Genomic DNA, 24580 nt, shown 5'->3' on the forward strand with positions numbered 1-24580 from the left:
ATGCAGTTCCACTGCTCCCTAACTTACTCCTGGGGTGTCTTAAGTGTTGTGATTAAGAAGTCTAATCCTTTTCACCGCAAAATGTGGTCTACCTTTTTGGGAAGAGGTTGTTTGATTGACATGCCAAAAGACCTCTAAAGGCTTATTTTTCCATCACAATGTCTACACCCGACAGCTGTTTGCTATTGCTCAATACTACCACTGATTGGGCACTGTTGCTGTTTCTAAAGTGAATCTCATAAACCCTGTTGAAACTACCGAGTACCTCGGTGTCCTCATGCTGGTTACAGGCATAACAGGCACTGACTATAGAACTGAAGGCTTGAGGCAATGACTGATAGCATAGGTTGCAAAGCAGTGCTTTGAGGGCTTAGAAAATAAGGCAGAGAGTGTAATGATTTTGATTAGCCATAATACAGTGACAGCTCATAGAAAACACATTTCATTATCTTAAAAATGCAGCTTAATAAATATTCTCTCCTCATTTGATTGGGTAGGTCTGTGAGGGCTACACAGTTGAGTAAGCTACCACATTTTCAGAACCACACAGTTTTCACACTAAATCTCATGATTCCACATAGATTACGTATGGCTGGTCTGACAATGCACATTTACTTCACGTTAATAATCATTTTAAATAAAATAGTTCACATCAAGTAAAGGCACCCTGTACAGACTATAAAATTAAATAAGCTGTGAACATAAAATATAATCTATAATGCAAAACCAGAGGAAAACTAACCACACCAGCAAGTTCTCTTTACCAACCACGTGGTCATATAATCCTATCCAGCTAAGCAGTGGCTGAAGGAGAAAATAAAGTGGATGTTCAGGAATGATAAGTAAAACTAGTTTAACTTTTATTTCCACAAGTGAAGAAGACATTTTCTAATGTAGGGGCAGGTTAATGGCATTAGGATCTTTGAATGAAGTTATAGCCATGAGTTGAAACAGTCCTTTTGACAGTTTTGTCATAGTTGCTAAAGGGGCTCCCTATTGGCCTGGACACCTGGGCATACACACCAAAAAAGCAGTGGCAATAATATGGGCCTTTCTCATAATGTTTTGTGGAGCTCCGCCACGGCAGCGCAGCCCATGGCGAACTTATGGAGTGTGGCCATGCAAAGTGGCTCTCAGAGAAGCACGCTCCCAGGTTAAAAAGGAACTGTTGTTGATGTGGTTGTATGTGGGTTAGTTATAGTGTTCTTGACACATGAAGTTCTTCCCCTCTTGTGAGAAGCAGCCAAATTTGCCCACAATGTCAAAAGGTTGAAATAAGACATTTGGTCCCCATAAAGAGCTAAATATTGTCTCATAGCCTCACATGTGTAAACTTAAAACAAACTGCAACACAACCCACTCTACATTTAGAAACATAATTTATTAAATTGGTGCCCCTCCCAACCACTAGTTAAAATAAAACTTTTTAGACCAGGATGCTACATTTTTACAAGAGCACCAGTAGAAAACCTCTCTTCTGGAAGAAGGTTGTCACAGCACGATGGAAAAGACAGCACAAGCGTACATCAGTGACAGCCTCATGTCCATGGCCAAAGAAAACAGGAACGATGCTGGAATTCTGATGGCGCTGCATTATGGCTCAGCTGTGGCTGATCACGGGCCGGCCTCCATCTCCATTGTTATGTGGTGTCTTCTTGCTTGCATGTGTCAGTATTAGCATTCTCTGAGCATGCTGGAGACCTGTAAGCAGAGGCTGTAAAAGATGAGCTGGCATGCTGCATGTGCGTCACCAGAGGGCTATTTTTATATTTTCAGAGATGAACTACACTGGAAACTTGGAAATTAACAGAACAGAAAAGAACAAAAGTTTGAGGTCTGTCAGTGTTGTATGATGTAAGCCAATGGTTCTCAGTGCTGCTTCTGGAGACCAGCCGTCCTGCATAGTTGAGAGTTCCCTGCACTAACTCCTGATGAGTTTCAGTGGCACAGAAGCACAGAAAACACTAAAATGTGCAGGGCAGGGGTACCACAGGAGCAGGACCAAGAAACACTGATTTATAGCCAGCAAAGAGATAGGAAATCTTCCATATATTGACAGAAGGCTAGGCACTAATAAAGTGGTAAGAGACCACAGTGTTGAGGGAGTGAACAGTGCCATTAACACTGTAATACTGTAGTCATTATCATGGTGAGACTATTTAAACACTAACCAATCAACTAAGGCGTAAAGGATGTTTGCAACATTATGTACACATCATACATATTTCACAAGTATAAACACACATGGACATTATATACACACACATGTAGTCTCAGCATTGAGTGATTAACAAATTTGTACACAAATTCTGTTTTACAATGTTGTAATGTGTCTCCTGGTACCACTAAGGCACCAAACTGTAAACAATTGTTTTTTACATTGACTTTTGTTTCAGGAAAACATTCATTATGATTTTAAAGCATTTTTTTTTTTACATTTTCTTCTTTTCATAGAAAATGAAGACCATTTTAATCATAAATAATTAACAACATTAAATATGTTTACTGTATTAAAAAAGCACAAAAACAAATTGTATATTTACATGTGGATGAAATGGATGGGGCTGTGTGGGAGTTCTTTAAAGGAAACAGAATTGGTATTGCACTTTAAAAGACACCCTATTTTGTCTGGAGCAATCTGGCACCTTTCTCTACATATCAGGAATGGCAACACTGGTGAAATGCTGGTATTCTGGGTTCCTGTTAAAAACGAGAGAACTGAGACTACAGGAAACTTGCGAATGAGTGCATTTTTTTATTACAGGCGAAGCCTGTTCTGTAAGCTGAGATTTTCAGAGTTCTAGTTCATTTGTTTTAAAAGCTCAGTCCATCGCTGCTGAAAAAATCTCCTCATATTGTGTCCTGCACGTCCAATGTCAGAATTATCCTCATTAAACTTTTCACAGTTATCAAAAACCAAGTTAACATCAATGATGAAAGTCTCCAGATTCTGGTATCTGAAATTAGAAAAAAAAACAGACATACCAAATTAAAATGAGGCAAGTTTACAACTTCAATGAACCAATATTTCAACCCCAAATCAGAAAGTTGACACAGTATGTAAAATACAAAAAATCAAAAAACAATGTTCCTCAAAGAAAGACGGGAAGAGATTCCTGTCCCAACTTTGTTTAAAATGTTGCAAAAATCAAAATAAAATAAGTGTTGTAATTGTAATATAATGTGCTGTTGTACTGTTTTCAAAAATAATTAAAAAATTCCCACTTTTATTAAAATTCGTGTTTGCTCTTCAGATTGCTCAAATCTTTGCTTTAAATGTAAACAGGAAAGAGGCACATGTATGCACTGTTTTTGGTCATGTGATAAGATACAATTTTACTAGAACGGTATCCACTGTGAACTTGAAAAAATATTGAAGGTTCACCTAGTGTTTTCTCCTGCTTTGTTCCTATTAAACTTTAATATGGAATCTGTACTTGATTATTAAACCATGCAGCTGTTTTTTATATTAGTATCTTTGGCCAATAAATGCATTTTACTTTTGTGGTCAACTCCTCAGGTTCCATCTGTTGATTTCTTGTTGTCCCAGGTTACAACAGTGCTTCCATTAGAGCAACTGACATACAACTTACATCAGAAAATGTACAAGTTCTGGCAAATATGGCAATTTTTAATATTTTACCTTGAGGCATGGTCCTAAATATATATATATATATATATATATATATATATATATATATATATATATATATATATATATATATATAAACAGTGTATGCTGAGGTACGTACAGGCTGTTGGAGAGTTTTTCACGGATGGTAGAGAAGTCCATTGGTTTCTTAATGACCTTGCGGTAACCAGGGACTGATTTAGGATTGACCGGAGTCATAAAAGGCCAGGCGTCCTGATGAGACTGTAGCTCCGCCAACAGCAACCTGCAGAGTGATCACATTTGAAGTTCTTATGTCCACCTACATTTTCAGGTCCTCTTAAAAAGTCTTTATATTAATATCTGTGGCAGTTTCTGTGGAAAAAGTGGATTTACAAGAACTGTCCTGCCATACACCACCAGGTAGAGAAGACTATTTAAACAATACAGTTTGTAAGGCGAAATACCATGTGTATTAAATTGGTGTGAAGTGTTCAGTACCTGCAGAGTTCCAGGTCTTTACTGTTGTCTCTGACTGTTTTGGCCTTTTTAACTTTGTCCTCTGGTGAGTTCTCTTCCTTGGCAACATCAGTGGACAGGCTCTCAGTTTTTTTCTTTTTTGTTTCCTTTACTCCTTTTTTGGGTGTGCTGCTGGCACTCGTGTTGGCTGTGTCATCCTCAGAGGCCTCTCCTGCTACACATGCTTTTTTGTTGCGTTTAACATCTGATGGTTTCTTCCCTCCTCCACTAGGGCGACTGGCCTGTTTCTTACTCTTCTGGGACGAGTCGCTCGCCTGCAGTGAAAGAGTAAAAGGGGGGGGGGGACAAAAGCTAATTACAAGCAGACAGTTAAAAAAAGACAGGCGTGTGCAAGTGTCTGGAGGGAAAGAAAAATTACTCCTGCATTTTTTTCCAAAATATTTTTTGTTTTATGTGTGTTATTTATGTGATAAATATTGTTAGAGTAGTCAAGGTATGGAATCCCATTCCTACCAGACAGAGGAGGGGAAAAAAACATCCTCCTCAGTTTTTGACATACAGTAATTCTGACATATTGTGGTAAAAAAGGGGGGTATATTTACTCAAAATATTGTCTGTAATATCTAAAAAAAAATAGATATTTTCTCAATATTTTGACTTACTATCTGAAAATAATTATTTTCTCAAAATACTGACTATATCAAAACAATGTCTTATGACAGAAGTTTGAGTTAATACAAAATGTGGCATAGTATGTCAAAAAAAAAAAAAGATTTATGTCAGGAAAATAAGTATTTAGGCAACGTCAAACATTTAAATGTCATTATTTTGAGACAATAAGTCAAACATTTGACCTGCTCCTGCCAGAAACAGAGAAGGAAAAAATGACCTGGCAGGAATGGACCTCCATGTGAAGCTGATGGGAAAAAAAAAGAAATTTTTTATATATATATATATATATATATATATATATATATATATATATATATATATATATATATATATATATATATATTCATTCCCCAAATCACCATTAATTTATTTCATGTTATTAATCATAAACTGAATACCCTGCACTGTTTTTATTGCAGTTGTTTAATGTGTATTTTGTGGTCGTTTGAGGGCAAAGCACTGCCTCCCCAACCTTGGCTATGCAAGCAGGGCAGAACCAGTCTCCCTCAGGGATGGTGCTGATCTGGGGTTTATGGCAGTATGTGTGGCATCCCTTATCACAGCCATCACACAGCAGAAGCAGCTCTTCATTGTCCCCCTTCCGGCACATCTGGCAGTACTAATACAACATAGCACTGAGACTCAGCAACAGCAAGGAACAAAAAACACTCCTCCTAGTTCTAATGCCATGGATCCTCATTACTGGTTTGAAATGCCTGGTATTGTTGTTCTTAATTGCCATTTAGAGATGAAAGCCTGATAATTGGAATTAAGTCTTGTGCTACAGCAGTAACTTTTTCACTAGAAAAAAGTCTGCTCAGACACTGAGAAATATTTAGGTACATATTGAATGAGGTGATGTTAAAGCAATAATTAAAAAAGACAAGTTACACTATACTTTTATATTATAGACTACGTGCACTACACGCTATACTACACATCTACATATACTATACATATACTAAACATCTACATCTAGATCTACAGACACATCTACATCTACATACTATACTCCCAGTGACAGGCTTGAATGACTAGAAACTTTTTAGTAATGTGAGCATTTTTGCATGCAAAATCCTTACCACTTTCATGATTGATCTCTCCCATGCAATAGAGCGTTGCAGCTGCTGCAAGCAGAGTGACAGCTGGGCGCCACTGCGTACCTCACTGAGCGCTTTCCGCCACTGCTTCATCCCTGGAGCCAGGTCCTCCTCACCTCTGTTGGAGAGAACCAAAAAGAGAATGATACTAGCATGGAGAACAAACCCAACCTTTTGGAGAACTACAGATAATAAAACATAACACAGACCCACTGGAAACAGCTGTACCCAAACTTGCCAAAGAGAAAAAGTTTGCACCCACTCAATGTTTTAAAAGCTCTGCTAGGCAGGAGACATTTCACACAAACACACACATATTCCAGCCATGGCAACCACAATAGAGTGAATTCACAAATCACCACCAAACACCAATGCAATGCACCATGCCTTACACCCAAAACACTACAGACAAACCAGAGAGATAGGTTTGCAAATGGAATGCACACAGATGTACTTGCACCAGGCCCTCACAGTGCAGTGGCAAGCCAAAAATAGAGTACAGGAAGAAAAAGTAGGAGATCAGGTGGAGAAGGACAGGAAGGCCAGCTAGCAGGAGTGACGGGATGTCCCGAGATTGAGAGTGAGTTAGAGAGTGCGGGTGAAGAGGCGCATTACTGGAGGGAACTATGATCCTGGATGACCTACCCATCACCATCAGCACTAGGGGATGGTGCAGGAGCCGGTACAGTCACCGTACCCACGTTATCCAGAGTGATCTGAATGGTGGTGCTTAAGGGGCTCTTCAGGTACCTTCTCTCGATGTTCCGCTCCAGCTCAGACAGGCGCGTCACTGCTATGTCCAACGGGTTATTAGTGCGCCGCATAATGCCTGTTTCCGCTTTGTCCAACGGCTCGTTGTCAATCTCACCGAAGGCCTTGTGCTGATAATAGACCAGATCTTCTCTTTCAGACTGTGGCTCTGGGGGCATCCAACCCTGTTCAACATGAGACAAAATGAAGACTCCATCACCAAGACATCACTATCTATTTGACCTTCTATTTGATCATCTGTGTTACATATTCCTACTGCGTATTTACACTCATTGGCCATTTTCCTACTGTAGCCCACCCGTTGCAACACAGTTTGCCCTAGCCTCTCACTGGTGGTCAGTTTCTGGTGGTCCATTGTTGACTGGTACACTATTCTCAACTCAGCAATAACAACAAGGTGCATTATAATCCCTTCAACATTGCTGCGCTTGATACATTTATACCAGTCACTATCAAGTTGGTGACATTTCTGAGAATGGTCCAGCACACAACACAAGTCCCTCACTTTGTTTTTCATAGCAGCAGGCTGCAGAAAGACGCTCACCTTGACCTGCAGACTAGCTGAGGTGACTCTGCGCTCAAGCTCCTCCACTTGCTGTAGCACAACAATGTCCAGATCCATGGCATGCTCTTCTACACACCAGCCCTGCATGGTCTCCTTACAAACCTGGCTCTCTTCCAACTCACACACATCAATCACAGCAGCTACACAAACACACCATAAACACACACACACAGACAAAATCCCAACAGAGCACTGTGGTTAATCTAAAATCCCCAAAATGCAGCATCACTACACATAGGGGTGTATTATGAAGACCCAGACTACATGCAATAGTCTACATTTTCTAAAAATAATGTCAGCATTTCATTTTCAAACTTGGCATTGTTTTTAGAGAACATAAGGTGAAATTAAAGAGTTATTTCATTACAAAATTCCGCTACTCAGGCTAAGTGTCATACCGTCTTTGTTCTTGGCACAGACTTGCGTGATGTAGTCCATGTGTTTCTGGATTTGTTTCTGCAGGACCTTCTCTCTGATCCCACGAGGATGACAAACATTCACTATACTGCTCAACTCTTCAAAGCTCAACACCTTCCACCAGCCAGCCAGCATCTCTGCAACACACACACCAAAAAAAAAATAAAACATAAACTTATACATATACATAGATACATACATATACACACACACGTGCACCAAATGAACGGACCAACAGAAATGCTTCAAAACCACTTGGAATAAACTCTCCTTACATTAACTTGCATTAGAAGTTAAGAAGGTTTATATATATATATATGTGTGTGTGTGTGTGTGTGTGTGTGTGTGTATAAAGACAGTATGGATACAGCAGTTAGTGTCTCTCCTACCTTCTGGGATGGGAAGGGGGGAGGGGAGGTCCTGATTTTTGGCAATTTCCAGGGCAGGGGACAGGGCTTCAGGAGGCTTCTCACTGGACAGCACTGGAGACTCACTCTTACAGGTACCCACACTGGGGGTCTGCAAGAGGCTTCCATTCCCATTAGCCTCTGCATCAGCATACACCTCTCCCAGTGTAGGTGATGCAGACATGCCTCCAAATGTCATATTTAGACCGGCCAGTCCTGTAGGCCAGTGACAGAATGGCAGGCCCATCATGTGTATACCAGGCTTCATCTGGCAAAGAGAAAAGGTTCACTATGACAAATCTATGACAACATATAACAGCAAGAAAAAAGAAGTGCAGTACACACCTGTTAAGTGAGAAAAATGAAAAGGTTTTGTTACCAAGCATAAAAATGCTGTTTTGTTAATGCTTTGTATATATTTTTCCTTTGAAAAGTTGGCCTAAGTAACGATTTGACATTTGCTAAGAGCATATACTGAAAACTTTTCGCTCCATGACTGGTTTTAACGCTTGTAACAGTTGAGTGCTGACATCATGAAATGTATGGGATATATCATTATTCCTAAATGTTTACAGGTATGATACTATTTTCTCCATAGGTCCACAAAGTAAGCCTGGTTAATTTTAATATATTGAGTTATTGCAAATCAAAAAAAGAAAACATTGCTTCTTTAGTTTAAAACTAAAGCTATCAGGCTAACATTTCCAACACTAGAACTCAATAGTCACCCAAATAGGCCTAATCGTTTCTGTAAAAATCCATCACCAAAACTTCTCTCAACACATTCAAATTGCATCCAGGTCTTCATTAAGGTTGCACCGACTTGTCGATGTGGTTTGCAGCACAATATGATGATGATTCAGTAAGTCACACTCTGTCCTAAACCACACCGACAGGTCTATGAGACCTTCGTGAAGCCCCAAATGTGGATAGAAATAATTTTTTATATATTTTTACAGAAACAATTTAGCCTATTTTGGTGACTGTTGACCACTAGTGTTTGCTAGCAGTGTAAGCCTTGTGGTTCTGAACTAAAGAAGTAAGCGTCTCAGCTGATCAAGTAAATGTAGGATAAGTGGAAAATTGTGTAAATCTGATTTTTCACTGAAACATTCCTTTAAAACATTTTGAAAAGCTAGGTGTTCTAATGTTTGAAGCAAAATGCATGTGATCAAAATCACATTTTGTTAAAGGATGGACACATAAATAACACCACATACACACCTGCAGTCCAGCTAATGGGAAGTTACTGACTGCTGCAGTAGTGGAGGGGCTGGTAGTGGAGATGTGCTGGCTAATGTTGGAGAGGCAGGAGGGGGACTGGGTCCTGGTGTTGGAAGCTGAGTGGCTGTTGTTGGATGAAAGGGAGGAGTGGGGCTGGGTTGTAGTGGTGTTGCTGTTGATGGGTGATTGTGCTTTGGCACTGCAAGGTTGAGGGGAGGAAGATGATGGTAGAGAGGTGGGATTGGCTGCCAGTGAGGAGTTATCACACGGCGAACGTGGCAGCAGACTAAACCAGTGAGCATTTTTTTCTGTCAGAGCCCTGTAGAGTTGGTCACTGTGGAGCTGCTGCTGCAGGTTGCCAAGGTAGGCAGGGCTTATTAGAGGAGCACTGAGTTCAGATTTAATGCCCTGGGTTGAGGTGGAAGAGAAGCTATTGGGTAACGTAGTTTGGGTATTTGTAAGCAAGTGTCCAGCAGAGGGCAGGGGGCCTTGGGTGTGGTTGCTGGGCTCAGGGGACATCTTTGCTACTTCCAACAGTTTGCTGAGCTTGGAAAAGGAGCCTGGCTTCTGCAGGAACAAGTTGAGCGAGTCCTTCTCCTGTTTTGGGCCCGGAGAGAAAGCTTCACGCTTCACATCCGGGCTGGCAGAGGGTGGTTTGTCAGCAGGCACCTCCATGGGCTCCTCTTTCACCTGGATGTGCTGAGCATTCTGCAACCTGTCCCTCTCTCTCTGAAGCTCCTCGGGCCCTAAGCAAGCACACGTAACAGAACCACCGCCAATCATAAGGTCCCTTTTCAGATTTTGTAAAGGCAGTCGTTTGTAAGTGAAAATTTATTCAAAATAACATCAAAGTGAGGCTCACCTTCTCCACTCTCCATGCCCTCAATAAACACACCTCCGCACTGGGGCAGGACCCAGTAGCGCCTCTTATAGCGATCCTGTCCGAACATCATCGAGCGTAAGGAGTGTGATGACTCAAAAAGTTTACGGCGGATCTGACTCTGTTGCTATGGAAGACAAAATAGTTGCCAATAAAATCATCTGTTGTTTTCCAGTCCTGTTACCTGTAGACTCCAAGTAGCTCTGTAATTCTGTTAAAAAATGTAACTGGAAAAAAATTAGTAAAAACATCTGACTGTTCTCATAATGTCATAATGTGCGGTCATATGAACATTCATGTTCTTAGGATAATGTGTTGACAGGCGATTATTTACATAATAAATAATCAGTGCATATAAGCTTTTATCCAACACATGATACAAGATAGTAGTTCTAAGTCAATTAGTCTAAATGTGACAGAAAGTCTTTGTGGCATGAAAACCACCCTAACTACCAATGAACAATAAATACAGCAGCTTTGGCAGGTAGTTATTTCAGACTCATTTAATTGGTCAATAAGAGATTTTTTTTTTTTTACCTTAGTTAATTTCTCAATCTTTCTCTCTAGCTCTTCCACACTGGCTGTTTGATCCCCATCATCCTGCAAAACACAACCAGTATATAAAATTGCACTGGAAGCCCAAACTGATGTTTATCAAACAGACATACTGTTGCATACCTCTTCCTCAAATGTGTCTGTTCTCTTTCCTTTCTTCAGACCCTCTTCTTCTTCATCATCTTCCAACTCTCCCTCATCACTGTCATCATCCTCATCGTCGTCGTCCTCGCTAGCAGACGTTTTTCTTTTGCGTTTGCGGCCAGAGCTGGGGGTCCCCAGAACATGGGTCTCCTCGTTTCCTACACTGCTCTCACGCTTCCCTGTCCGCTTAGCATAGATACTTCTTAGCCTATACACACACAAACACACACACACTCTTACCCTAACAGTCATCTTGTCAAGATTCTGTAGTAGATCAGTATTTGTAATCGATCAAAATGAGGGCTACGTCAATGGGCTACTTACTTGCGAAGGCTGCCCTCAATGACCCATTTTTCTCGCCGTAGGTTTGTCATATGGTCAATATTTTTGTCAATTTCACTGCATGAAGAGTAGAGAACATAATAGGAAATGGAACAGTACATCAATGTTGAACTTTCAAGGTCAAGGTCCACCCTTTGTTATTACTGTATTTATGAATGAGGAAGGGCTTACGTGACCACATTCTTGCTGCAGGCCAGCTCATTGACCAGGAAGGCCAGTATGGAGGCTTTATGAGCAGGAGTGTGGGCTTGGAAGGCTTTGGTCTTCAGGCTCTCCACGAGTGGGACCAGTTCAGTCTGACTGCAGTGAGCAGCCATGTAGATCTGCAGAATCTCAGACACGTTCTCCCGGTTTATCCCCACACTGGACAGGTGCTCACCGAGAGCAGTTTTAGCCTACCATAAAACATGCATAAAGTGACAGATAGAAACTTACATTCTTAAATAAATGTAAATAAGCAACAGATAAACTATATCAGATTTTTGTCCTAAAGAGAAGGATAGCTGTTTCCAAAAAAACTGATACATTTTGTTGTGTCATTTCTCAAATGAGATTTAAGATTAGAACGTAGGGCAAAACTGAAAATTTTAGCAGATACAGATGGGAAATACTTCAGATTTAGGCTTGGGAAAAGAGATGGCTATAATTACAACAAAAATGAATGTTAATCTAAACAAAGAGGAACAGTGTCTGTGTCACTAGTGATCATGCTCTCTGAGCAGCAGAACATGGTCTGTAGAGGTCTGCACTCATTTGATCATCTTTCCAGATAGAGAAGTACATTCCACTGTGATTACACAGAATGAAAAACTGAGGGAACTGACCAGCAACTTTCCATGTGAGTGGGCAGAGAACATTTGAGTCAGCAACATACTGTCTAAGATAGAAATCATGTGTTTTTGAGTGACTGTGTGTGGATGTGTGTTCCTCACTCTGTGTCCTGGAGGAAGGCCGGGGTCACACACTGCAGCAGAGAGCAGACGTACAAGCAGGTCCTGCAGCTGTGCTGCACTGGGGCCCAGGTTGAGCAGTCCAGCTTGCAGCATGTGCAATGTGGGTAACTCAGTGCTGCTGTCCAAGCCCAACACCTTCCCAAAGCAGCGCAGGAACTGCATCACCATCAGACAGTCTGCAAAACAGCTACCTGGCAAGAGCAGCCCTGGCAACCGGGACAGTTCCGGCAGAGGCTACAAACGGAGGGAAAGGGAGACAAAGGCTCACTTTTCAAGACACACCCACAGAAACAAAACAAACAGCTACAGTTATAGCCACTACTGCGTTATCCTTCCCCTCACTGTATTAGCACAGGGGCTTGGTGTCCAAACTTTTGCACAAGCCACAAATAACTACTATATTATTCCCTACTGATTTCTATTTAGGATAATAAGATATAAAGTAATTGTGCATTAACATTTGCATAAAACATTTTTTATTAAATAGTTTGCTGCAGAGGTTGGGTTTCTCTTTTCACCATAAAAATCAACAAAATATGTAACTTGGCCAATGGTGCCCAAACTTTTTCATACAATTATGTAACCACTAGATGGTAGTGCTGAGCTCCACATCCCAGTGCCACAGTCCAATACAGCTTGTACTACACATACATCATGTAATGTGATAAAGAATACTTACAAACATGCCACTGTATTAAAGTTAGAAACATGTCTTTTTGGAAACAGACCCAACAGTCCTACACCTTCATGCAGGTTTGTGAATAGTGTAATAAAAATTCCCAGATAACCAGGGAATATAAATTTTTATCTTCCTCCGTTTGTCTTGAGGTATATAACTACCTTCTGATCTGCCAGACAGAGGTCTTCATTGGGTTTGTTCAGCTCCTTGGCCATCTCCAGCTCCAGCCTCCTCAGCTCCAGTTTGCGTTCTTTGTTTAAGCGTTTCTCATCTCTCTTCTCCTGCTTCAGGCGTTCTCTCTCCTGCAGCCATAGCAGAGAGCAGTGAGCAGTGTGTGGCATCGACTAAAGCACAGTGCAGTGGAAGCTATTACTCTTACTAGATGCATTCTCAAGACATGCATTCAGACACTTATTCACAGTCAAAATAAAGGAAAGTGCATAAGACAGAGCACGACACAGAGAGATACACTAACAGAGACAGGCCTTAAGTGAGGCAGGAATATGCCTAAGAGATATGGTATTTTGACCATCACAACTCACATCAGTAACACTTTCCTCTATTTAAAGGGAAATTCCACCAGAATTTTCAATTGTTTTGCATAATTAAACTGTGAAGATGTAAATGTCATTCAGAGTGGTGTGATGTGAAATACCCCATTCGAGAGAAACCTATACAAACAGAATTATTCACAGTGATTGTAATAGGAACCAGATGTCTAAAACATTTAATCTCTAAATTACCTTTTAGTCTCTAAAAGCTACATCACAGAACATAATGACACCAATTGGTTAAGAATATATTGCCCAATGCCTGAGACAATTATTCATAACAATTTTGGGATAAGATCATGGTACAATATGGATTTTTGTTTACTTATGGTGAGGAAGTGCATGCATTGGTTGTGCCGTAAAGTAGTGCCTAAAGAATTAATTTTTACCACTATTTTACTTTTATCGACATTGCATATAGATAACGTGCAGGATCACTGATTATTTTGGATAGTAGATAAAATGGCTACATTTGCATTGCAGACACCACGACCCCTGAAGAAATCAGAGTCAATGATTTCTCTACAGTGCAACACTTCAGACCTCTCTGAATGACTTTGGTTTACAACTCAATGTCTGAATTACGCAAAAAATGTGTTGAATAAGCAGGAATGTCTTTGTAGTTTTACAGTCATTACAGACTGACACTGTACCCCATGACAGAAACTCATAAAGCACTTTGTAGAGCCATGCACACCTCTGCTTTCTTCCGAGCCTCCATGGCTTTCATCAGCAGCATGTGCTGCCTTCGTCTCTCCCGCTCCTACAACATCACACACACACATCCACACACATAGAGAAAGATAAAAATAAGTAAACCAGTAAGGCTTGACCTTGGCATAATGCATAACTGAAACATACAAGCGAAAAACAAAGTGGCCTATTTTGAGATGATTTAGTCACGATTAAAAAAGCAAAATCAAGTCAAACAAACAAAAAGGAGAGAGGCAGCAGGCAGATGCTACACACACAGTGCAGTGCAAGGATAAAGTTTGAGTCAGTACTGCTGATTTGGAAAAATGCGTCAGTATCTGCAAAGCCCTTACTGGTCAGTTCCTCAACATTTGCCACTAAAAATGAAAAGAAGGAACTGTGTTTAGTTCAGACAAGTGTTATTCATTAAACTGGGGACTTCTAAGCACTGTCATTTAGAGCACAGCAAGCTGAACAAGGGAGCGAGAATAAGTGGAAGAATCCTCTGCTGAAAGTACTATGCCTTTCCTCAAAAACACACATTTAAACAAGATGCAGTTGCCTGGAAGAAATCACTGCCTTTTGAAACTATATACAGTCAAACATGCACACTAGCGTTTAAATTTTTTGAATTACTGTTCAAAAGTTTATATTATAAAACCAAACTGGTTTCAGAGAGGTGTATAAAATGGTTCTAATATGCTAATCCTGTACAACTTGACAGGTTTAAATGCATTAATAAAATACTAAAATCTATAAATAAAAATTATATTTTTGATTAGATTAGATTCAGAATTATAAAACAGATCCCTAAAATGACTGCATGGCGTTGAGAAACACATTATAATAAAAATATTCAGAATTCATCATAGTACAGGACAGATACTTTGTCAAAAATTATTTAAACAGAATTACATTATTATTCTTTTGTTCACTCCTTGTTCACAGATGTTTTTAAAATATTGAACGAAAAACCAAAACACGTTTGGGCAAATAGATTGTAGTTTGCGATATTTGAATCCTTATTGTACAATTGTGTATTATGTGATACAGAATAACAAAAAATGTTAATATGGCAAGTGATTCCAAACTTTTGATAGTGTGTGAGCATACGTAGCCGACAGTGTTTGATATGAAGCTCACTGACTGAACAAACCAAATCCTATAAATCAAAAATAATACCAATACTGATCGATTTAATGTGAAAATATAAGTTGGTCATTTTATATTTGTATGTATAATATTTCTCTCTCCCTGGAGCAGAGTATAAGGTGCAGTGAGAGCCATGCAAAGGAAATGTAGGGGTGACAGCAGCCTCCATACACAATACACTAGACAACCACATCACAACCAAGTCACAACATGGTAGCAGAGGTACAAAAGTAAACATACCCATACCATATCTAGTCTATGCCTCTCCAACTCCTGCCAGAAAGAGTTGGCAAAGGATTAAGACAGAAAAAACAAAATTACAGTTCAGTAAACTACTTTCATGAGCAATTCCCCAAGCCAGCGGTATCCTAAACATTTAAAGAGTAAAGAGCAATGAAAGATGAGTGTTGGAGAGATCCTACAGTGTTTCTGATTAAGAGCCCTTCTCCAGCAGACAGAAGCTGAATTATTGACGACTGAGTGGCATTTTGAGGCGCAGGCTGATGATGCATACCTGGTGCTTCAGAATCAAGGCCTGCTGCCTACGAAGTTCCTTCTCCTGCACGGAGATAGCACAAATAAATAATTGTACTCAAAGAGAAAGAAACAGCAAAAAAACAACATGGAATTTCTACATCTATTTGCATTGTGAGATCCCTTGACTGGCAGACGTCTGCATGGTAGCGGTGGAGGGATTGTATCCCTGCGTAATGAAACAGAAATACTAAAACACAGGACAGCACTAGCCTAGGTTGTCTTTAATACCAAACAGGTCTGCTTGTCATGTCTGAAGCTATACATGACAAGCCCTATATCTATACACCAAGATATAAAGACTAGGAGAGCAGCTCATTAACTGCTCTCACACACCAAGGATGAAAGAGACCTCCCTTACATGTTACTGACCTTTATTCGTTTTTCAGCTTCTAGTATCTTTGCATTGGTGGCCTCCTCCTTCTTCTTCCTCTTTGCCTACAAATACAGAAGGGGGTGGGGGTAGGGGTTATTTATCACTAGATACTGAAGAGTAAGTGCTAATCCAGCATCATTTTTTGGCCTTCATTCCATGATAATTATTCATACAGTATTTAGTTCTCTCCGAGCACTCAAATCTAAACAGGTTCAGACCACAAAGCACAGTCACAAGGTGTTTCAGCATCACATCTGATTCACCATTCACTACCCAGTCGTAGAATATGGGATGTGGATTTTGGTGAGAGACACTTATTTCACAATAGGCATTAGTGGGAAATTTCAACACTAACATTTTTTTTTTTATAACTGTCGTGTTCAACAGCTATCTAGAGAGGGAGGTTTTTCTGTTGCAAAAGAAGAGAAAGAGAGAGAGAGAGGGGAGTGTGGGGGCAGGACGAGTAAACTGAACCTCTTATGTTGAAACGGCTGTTTAATATTACAAGCATGTACTACAGATCAGAAGCCAATCATTCTTTGATCCCATTAACTTGAAAATGGCAAAACACTCCAAGAGATTTAAACGGAGGCAAAACCAAGAAAGAATAATTAAGTTTACATTTAAATATGTAATTACGTGCTATGAAAAAGCCTGTTAAGGTTGGCTGGCCAAGCGTGGCAGCTTTAGACTAAAGGTAGCAAAGCTCCAGAAACACGGACACAGTTCTGCACTTGCTCCATCTATTTCAGTTTTGTGAAAAGTGCTGTACCTGACTTTTTGGGTTTTGGTCTAAATTAACTGGAGTGCTAATTTTTGCCATTTAGAGATGACTAACATTTAAACCTCTAGAGACTGAAGGAAGAACTTTCTTTTTCTCCTCAACACCAATAGCTTTCGAGTCAGCGTATAAAGATACAAATATTAAATGACTAGCCTGTTAAATAACTGCTTTGTAGACAGCTACACATGTTTTTTACATATTTTATACATTGTGGTTTTATCTTACTTTTTCTAGTTTATCAATTAGTTCATATGTAATTATTTTATGTATAGCATCTTGAGCATCTTATACAGAGATACAATAAAAAGTTATTCTGTTAGGTTAATAAAATTTGGACATCAAAGTTATAGTTATTTTAGCTGTTTAGCACAGCATACTGGAGTTAAATTAAATAATGAATATGAGCTCAAAGTGTAGACTTCCAGCTTTAATTTTAAGACATTTATATCCACAACAGTTGAACATTGTAGGAATTACAACCATTTTTATACATAGCCCCCCATTTTTAGGGGCTCAAAAATAACTAGTTCCATGGCCAGGTGATAAAAGGTCTAGAGTTGATTTCAAGTGTGTTATTTGCATTTGGAATCTATTGCTGTTACTCTCAATATGAAGTCCAAAGAACTTTACTGCCAGTGAAACAAGCCAGCAAAAGGCTGAGAAATCAAAACAAACCCATCATAGAGATAGAAAAAGAAGCCAATGGAAAACAACTGTGGAGGATGACAGAATAATTATTTCCCTGGTGAAGAAAACCCTTCACAACAGTTAACTAAAACACCTTCCAGGGGGTCGGCCTATCTGTGTCAAAGTCAACAATCAAGAGAAGTAAAAACCATAGTAAAATCAAAATCAGGGTGACCAAATTAGAAAAACATCTAAAAAATCTGAAAAAACATCTAAAAAAATCCTGTATAGTTCTGGAACAACATCTTATAGACAGGTGACACAAGAGATGAACTTGTACCAGAATGGTGGGAAGAGTATGGAGAAGTGAAAGAACTGCTCATGATCCAAAGTATACCACCTCATCTGGAGGAGGCATGGCCATGGGCATGTATTGCTGCCAGTGGAACTAGTTCCCTTGTACTTACTGATGTGACTGCTGACAAAAACAGCAGGATGAATTCTAAAGTGTATACAGTTATATTATTTGCTTAGATTCAGTGAAATACGCAGACAGACAATGACCCAAAGCATACTGCGAAAGCAGCTTAAGATTTTTGTAAGGCAATGGAGAGGAATGTTCTGCAACGGCCAAGTCAATCACCTGTTCTCAATCCAATCAAGCATGCATTTCACAGACTTCAGTCATTGACTGTAAGGGATTTGCAACCAAGTATTAAAAAAGATCATTTATAATTATGATTATATATAATTATGAAATTAATTATATTAATTATAATTATTATAATAATATAAATGTTAATTTGTCCAATTACTTCTGAGCCCCTAAAAATGAGGGGGCGATGTATGAAAATAGTAGTAACTCCACATTGTTCAGCTGATTTGGATGTACATACTTTCAAATTAAAGCTGAAAGTCTGCACGCTGAAATCAAATGTATTGTTTTTAAATATGTATATGTATGGACTGTATGTATAAAGTCCCTTTTTACCATTATTGGTAAAAATGAGCTGTTCAAAGCTGTTAAACAAATTCATTCAGTAAAGGTCGGTTTGTTTTTACCTCAAGTATCTGCTGAGCCCTAAGTTCCTTCTCCATACGGATCTGTTGGATTCTTCTGATCTTCTCCTGTTAGGGAGACAGCGAAACGGGGAGATGGGGGAAGATAACAGAAGACAGGGCAAGACAGGGGGAGATGGGAAGAAAGTGTGAAAAAGAGTGAACAAGAAAAGACAGAAAAGAAGGACAATGATTACATTCATTCATTCATTCATTCATTCATCTTCTTAAACCATTTGATCCAGCTAGGGCTGCAGTAGCAATAGGGAAAGCAGAGAATCCCAGACGACCCTCTCCCCCACAACTTCCTCCAGCCTTCTGGGCGATCCTGAGCTGATCCCAGGCCAACTTGGAAATATAATCCCTCCAGCAAGGCCTAGGACGACTCTGGAGTCTCGTACCAGTCGGCCTTGCCTGGTAAACCTCCAACGAGAGGCAGCCAGGGAGTAGATCAATCAGATGCCCGAACCACCACAACTAGCTCCTCTCAAAGTAGAGGAGTAGCAGCTCTACTCTGAGCTCCTTTCGGATGACTGAGCTTCTCACCCAATTAAGTAAAGTGTAGCCCACCACCCTGAGAAGAAAGCTCATTTCCACCACTTGCATCTACGATCTCGTTCTTTCAGTCATTACCCAAAGCTCATGACCATAGGTAAGGGTGGGGGTGTAGACCAACTGGTAAACAGAGAGCTTTGTACAGCGACTGCATTGCTGCTGCTGCCTGTCCCAGCCTCCAGCCGATCTTACAATCCCAATTCCTCCACCTGGGGCAAGTCCTCTCCCCTTCCATAGGACCATGTGGGCCCATCACCCGCAAGGTTCAGCATGGGGGACCAGGCAGTGGGAGATGGCAGGGAGGTCCTTGGCAGCATGGACATCTGGGGCGGAAACTGGCTCTTGGCATGTGGAATGTAATGACTGCATTCAAAAACATTCTAATTCATACTGACTTTCACAGGCCTTCAGTATAAGAACAGCTTTTTTTTTTTTATTTACATACTCACACTTATGCATCCCAACACATCTATTTTATGTGTAGAGAACAGCCATTTTCTCTACAATCAGCATGATTAGGCTAGCTGACGGGCTAAATGTCGCTAGTTAGTGCAGTGGAGGAGGAACATTGTGGGGTTTCCCACAGAGGAGGTGAAAGGTGTTGTGAAGGCTGTGTGCATCAGTGTGGGGAAAAAATGATGATGTCTGTACCTGCTGCTTCAGAATCTTCAGCTGCTCCTTCTGCTTCCGCTTCTCCTCTGCTGCCAGCAGCGCTGAAATCACAACACAAACTTAACAAATGATCACCTGGAAAGCTTTCTATCTGAGCCTTTGTTTACAAGCTGAGCTGTCACAGACACATGCTCAGTTTCAAATTGAGGACTTCAATAGCCACTTTAAAATCATACATAAGCTGTTCACACTGGGAAATACAACAGCATAGGACTAGCCATCAGGGGTCAGTGTCGATTAAAATTATCAAAATGAGCACTGACTGACTGTACAAATAAGAGTACAAATGAGGGTCTTTGTCCTTCAATATGTTTGATTTTAAAAATGGTGGTTGTTGTATGAAAACTATTCAGGTGCGATTCAATGATTAGAGGTACTGCACAGTAATTTGTCATTCCATTTTAGTGCAAACTTGTTTGATTTGAGCCTATAACACCTTACAAAAATAAAGGCTTATGACAGAAGTGAATACGTGCACTGTTAAGAATACAGAGTGTAGTGCAGACTTTCTGCAATGTATACTGCAAAACTACATACTTAGCAGCCCTTCCTGTCAAAAAGAGGCATCCAAGCTGTGCAGGGCATAACAGTTTTACCTTGCTGTCTCTTGGCCTCTTTAGCAGCTCGTGCAAGTGCCTGCTTCTCCAGCTTTCGCATCAGCTTTATCTGAGCAGCCTGCCGTGCAATCTCTGACCCAGAGGAAACAGGAAGACGAGGGTGATTATTCATTTGCTCAGTGCCTATCATAATGCCTAGAAAGGCTGACGAGTGGAAAATACAACATGTATGCTGCTTTAGCCCAGTGGGCCAAACTATTCTGTTGAAATGTATCTTAACAGTTTGCTAAAGGCTGTCATATAGCCCTGTTCTCTAATATTTAAAAAGCAACGGAGAGGAAAGATCAGGCCATTGTTTGGACATCACTATCATGGAGACAGTAAATGAAGTAGAGGCTAACTGGTTAAAGGCACAGACTCACCCTGGGCCTCCAGCCTACGAAGTACTTTAGCATCTGCAGCGCTGACAGCTTCGGCCTCCCCCAAGTTAGGTGTCTTTATTTTCCTGTGGCGGGAACCAAGGGGGTTACCACCAGAGGCGTCAGCCGGACGCTGGAACTCCAAGTTTTTAGGACGGCCTCTCCGACCCTCCATTGCCAGGATACGAGGAATGACTTCATCATCTTTCAGCAGGCACCACTGTAAACCCTGGAAATAAACAGCACATAACCGGCCAATCAGTGCCCAAGAAACAAAAATCAGTGTTCTCACATAAACAAGCACTGTCAGCACAACAATTTCACTACAATTAATTAAAAAAAAAAAAAGTATGTTATGCACAGTACCAGTACTTATAGAAGGATTTTCATTACATCTAAGAATAGCAGAGACCTCAAAGTTATGAGATAACACACAGAATTACGCAGTTCTAAACAAACCAAAATTATCTTTTTAGATTTTCAAAGCACCACACCCCCAGCCTTCTGTCAAGAAGCTTAATGAGGAGCCACCTGGGATGTTTTTCCAACACAAGCCTGAAGGTTCCACATATGCTGAGCAATTGTTGTGACAGAAACTGTTTGTTGGGAGGGCATTTCAAATTCTATTTTTTGATTATTTACTTAAATGCTTTTGTTTTATCGGCATCAACTCTAACATTTTTTTCTTAGAAACAAATTTTAAGCATTTAAACATAAAACTTTCAGATCAACTTGTCTTTAGGATCATGAGGAAACGCACATCATATCAGGTGTGTCCAAACTTTTTGTTGGTACTGCAGCACAAAAAAAAAACATCATTAATTAAAACTCTATAAAAACATGGAGGTGCTTTTGGCTTTTTCCGTTAAGCGGTTATCTCTGTGTTTCCTGTTCTGTGTTGCTATTTCAGAAGTTTTCTCCAACTGTTAAATTGTTGCACAACTTACTTTCAACTGTCACACACACACACAAGATTACAACATCGCATTTTCAATGCAGCCAGATCAAAACACGTCTCTCAGTGAAGGCTTGCAATGTCTGAGATCAGGACTGAATGGGCTATACAACAACAGAAGTGCATCTTTAAAATAAGAAAAACAGTTTAGGAAAGAATAGGAAGTATACAAGTAGTCACCTCTGGTCCTTCTCTAGCTTCATAGAAGTCCCCTACCCTTATTTTAGCACTGAAGCTAAAATGGTCACGCGTGATCTCACTTATTCCATTTCTTGCTAGATACTGCAAAAGAAAAAAAAAAAGCAACATAGTCAGCTTAAAGTCTTCATTAAATGCAGCTTATAAGAGCTGTTTTAACATGCTTGTTTCACGTCAAACATATTCAGGAAAGTGCAAATAATCAGCATCACCAGGAAGCAGGATTGATCTTTACCTTTATGACATCCGGGTACTGTTTGAGTTTTTTGCCACAGGGGGCATAGTACACGACTTCTCCCTGCACTCGCCCACAGATACTCATGATACGAGTCTCTCTCTGCCACCTGGAGACAAAACATATCACAAATCAAACTTATTTGTCTCAACCCCCTAAAACATATGGCAATAAAGCTAATTAGAGTGACTCTTCCACCCTAACGGAATATCTTCCTGTTTCAAACTGCACTCGGGCCCAGAAACCTGGCCATTTTTTCAAATGAGGCTCTCCAAGTTTGGCCAGCTGTGACACACAACGGGATACTCCAGGGACCTGGAATCACTGCATCTCTGTGCCAGCAGACCCAATCAGTTAGGATGGGACCATGGATGGATGGATGGATGGATGGATGAAGGGTAGAGGCCAGAAGGCCATTCTCTTCTGTCCTCCTCTGGACAGGTGCCATGGCTTTAGTCAAGCAAGCCTGAGCGAGAATTCAGCAGAGCATGGACTGAGACTACACAGCTCACAGTCCTCTCAGCTTTTCGTTCCCAATTTTATTCTGTTCTCTTTAGCTTTGATTTTAACCTCTCTACCAAGGTGCCCTCTTTTTTCTATCACTTGTTCAGTTTCCACTGTTTCTCTAATGTCTTCTTTCAGTGCGGACAGTGATTAGCCCACAAATCATTGAAACAGAGCTTAGATCTTTCAGATTCCTTATATTGAGCAGACAGACCTTTTACCCAGGTTTAACCATATTTCAGCTCTTTTACACTAAATGGATCTCTTACCCATGCTCAAGAGGCCTACGCAGCGCCCTTTCATCCGTCACTCTTCTTCTCTTTCTTGAGCCTGAAAGCAAACAATCATCAGTAAGTGAAAACATGCAAACATTTACTTGCAGAAACCAAACTGTTCAGTGTGCATTAGTACCCGGAGGAGTTGGAAGACTGTATGATGAAGAGGGAGTGCTGGGACAGACCGGGGTGCCAGAGCTGGTCACAGCAGCGGACAAAGATATTGCTGGAAGATCATGGATATGCAGATTGAGGGAGGCAGAGCTAGTGACCATATTGGAAGTGCTGTCTGTTAAGGAGGTTGAGCTTTTAGTGAGTTTGACTGTCGTTCTCTCATTCTCTGTATCAGTCTCTATTTCTTCAGCCTTGTCCTCCTCCTCTTCTTCACCGTCATCATCATCATCAGAGTCACTGTCCAGATTACTGCCAGAGTCTGCAGAAAAGGATGCAGAGTGAGAGATTTTCTCCAAATACATCATTATCCAATTACAAACATGTCAGACGCAAGTTGTCACAATTTAAAACAATGATATTAATTTAACTTTAATCAATACAGGCTATAATCTCAAATTTCTATAAAGATTCAGTCACAGTCATAGTCACAGAGAACACAATATAGAATTTTAGTTGATTAGCCATGACATGATTGGCGTTTTAAGTTTGTTTCTTTAGTTTTGCACTGGAGCTATGAAGACAAAGTAGCTAAAAAGTAATCTAAATTATACTCCACCATTTAAAACTGTCCAAGCTGCATGTTAAGAACATCTCAAAAGATTCAAATCATATAGAGCTGTTCAGTTAAAAGACTTGCTTACCTGAATTCTGAGACTATAGGACAAACTGCTCTCTATAATAATGGACAAAAGTAGGGCTAAATTACTGGCATCAAGTGTGGCTCTCATTACATATTAGCTATAATGGCCTCATAGATCCAGAAGCCAATAACATGTCTTGGCTGCCATCTACATTTGGAGTAAGGGGAAAAATTGTGTAAATTAGATCTGAACTATTTCTTTAAATGAGCTTGCCTGTTAGACTGTCATCTGAATCTTTGTCAATTTCGTCCTCTGCCTCATCCTCATCCAATGCAGAGTCATCAGAGTCTTTGCTGCTGGTAATGTCTGACTCCGTCCCTCTTGCTAATTCCACCAGGGACTGCAGCAGGTGGCTGTTTGTCCCTGCCCTGTGCACAGGCCTGGAGGCCTTTCTTTGAGCTGCTCTTGAGCTCAGCCTGGGTGAAGTGGAGGTTTGGTTTGGGGTGACAAGTCCAGGCGAATGCTCCTTGGTTCCAGTGGTCAGGTTGATGGGCGTGTTAAAATAGGGACTGGCAGCTGCTAGTAAAGCCTTATTGGGAGTTCCGGAGCTGTGGGAGCGAGGTTTGGTGATGAGGTCTAGAGGGGCATCCTGCACAGTGTTCTGGATGATCCCATTAGGATGGGAGTTCTCCAACAGAGTGGAGGACAGAAACAGATTGGAATGCTGGTGTTTGCTGTGGGGAGACTGGAGCTTACGACTGTCACGAAGAGTGGTTCTCTTCAAGGGGTTACTTGCTTTCTGGTGTGGGGGTCTGAAAGGTTCCTGAAAAAGCAAGAGAGCCACATAAATGAATTACATAAATAAAACATAAATAACATA

The 24580-nt window shown here is 40.5% G+C and overlaps 1 protein-coding gene across 11 annotated transcripts in view; it reads right to left on the reverse strand.

The window, feature by feature from the left end:
* Nucleotides 1-2432: 2432 nt before the first annotated feature.
* The window catches only part of LOC118806202 (bromodomain adjacent to zinc finger domain protein 2B), a 75114-nt gene continuing 52966 nt past the window's right edge, over nt 2433-24580 (reverse strand). For 5 of the 11 annotated variants that reach the window (XM_036567695.1, XM_036567660.1, XM_036567668.1 and 2 more), the window contains 30 exons: nt 23974-24523; nt 23082-23378; nt 22940-23000; nt 22167-22275; nt 21914-22015; nt 20782-21007; nt 20399-20491; nt 19782-19843; nt 18579-18644; nt 16102-16167; nt 15710-15754; nt 15436-15468; nt 14048-14113; nt 12961-13101; nt 12100-12354; nt 11339-11562; nt 11150-11224; nt 10805-11033; nt 10664-10726; nt 10109-10253; nt 9247-9992; nt 8005-8290; nt 7597-7752; nt 7178-7338; nt 6508-6797; nt 5845-5980; nt 5235-5381; nt 4112-4404; nt 3753-3896; nt 2433-2957 (listed from right to left, as the gene is read on the reverse strand). In XM_036567695.1, the coding sequence (XP_036423588.1) occupies nt 2801-2957; nt 3753-3896; nt 4112-4404; nt 5235-5381; nt 5845-5980; nt 6508-6797; nt 7178-7338; nt 7597-7752; nt 8005-8290; nt 9247-9992; nt 10109-10253; nt 10664-10726; nt 10805-11033; nt 11150-11224; nt 11339-11562; nt 12100-12354; nt 12961-13101; nt 14048-14113; nt 15436-15468; nt 15710-15754; nt 16102-16167; nt 18579-18644; nt 19782-19843; nt 20399-20491; nt 20782-21007; nt 21914-22015; nt 22167-22275; nt 22940-23000; nt 23082-23378; nt 23974-24523 (5424 nt within the window). In that variant the 3' untranslated portion in view covers nt 2433-2800. The remainder of the gene's footprint in view (nt 2958-3752; nt 3897-4111; nt 4405-5234; nt 5382-5844; nt 5981-6507; nt 6798-7177; nt 7339-7596; nt 7753-8004; nt 8291-9246; nt 9993-10108; nt 10254-10663; nt 10727-10804; nt 11034-11149; nt 11225-11338; nt 11563-12099; nt 12355-12960; nt 13102-14047; nt 14114-15435; nt 15469-15709; nt 15755-16101; nt 16168-18578; nt 18645-19781; nt 19844-20398; nt 20492-20781; nt 21008-21913; nt 22016-22166; nt 22276-22939; nt 23001-23081; nt 23379-23973; nt 24524-24580) is intronic. The other 6 variants (XM_036567725.1, XM_036567702.1, XM_036567717.1 and 3 more) reach the window with 6 other exon arrangements.

This window comes from Colossoma macropomum, unplaced genomic scaffold (assembly GCF_904425465.1).
Source record: "Colossoma macropomum unplaced genomic scaffold, Colossoma_macropomum, whole genome shotgun sequence".
NCBI lineage: Eukaryota > Metazoa > Chordata > Actinopteri > Characiformes > Serrasalmidae > Colossoma > Colossoma macropomum.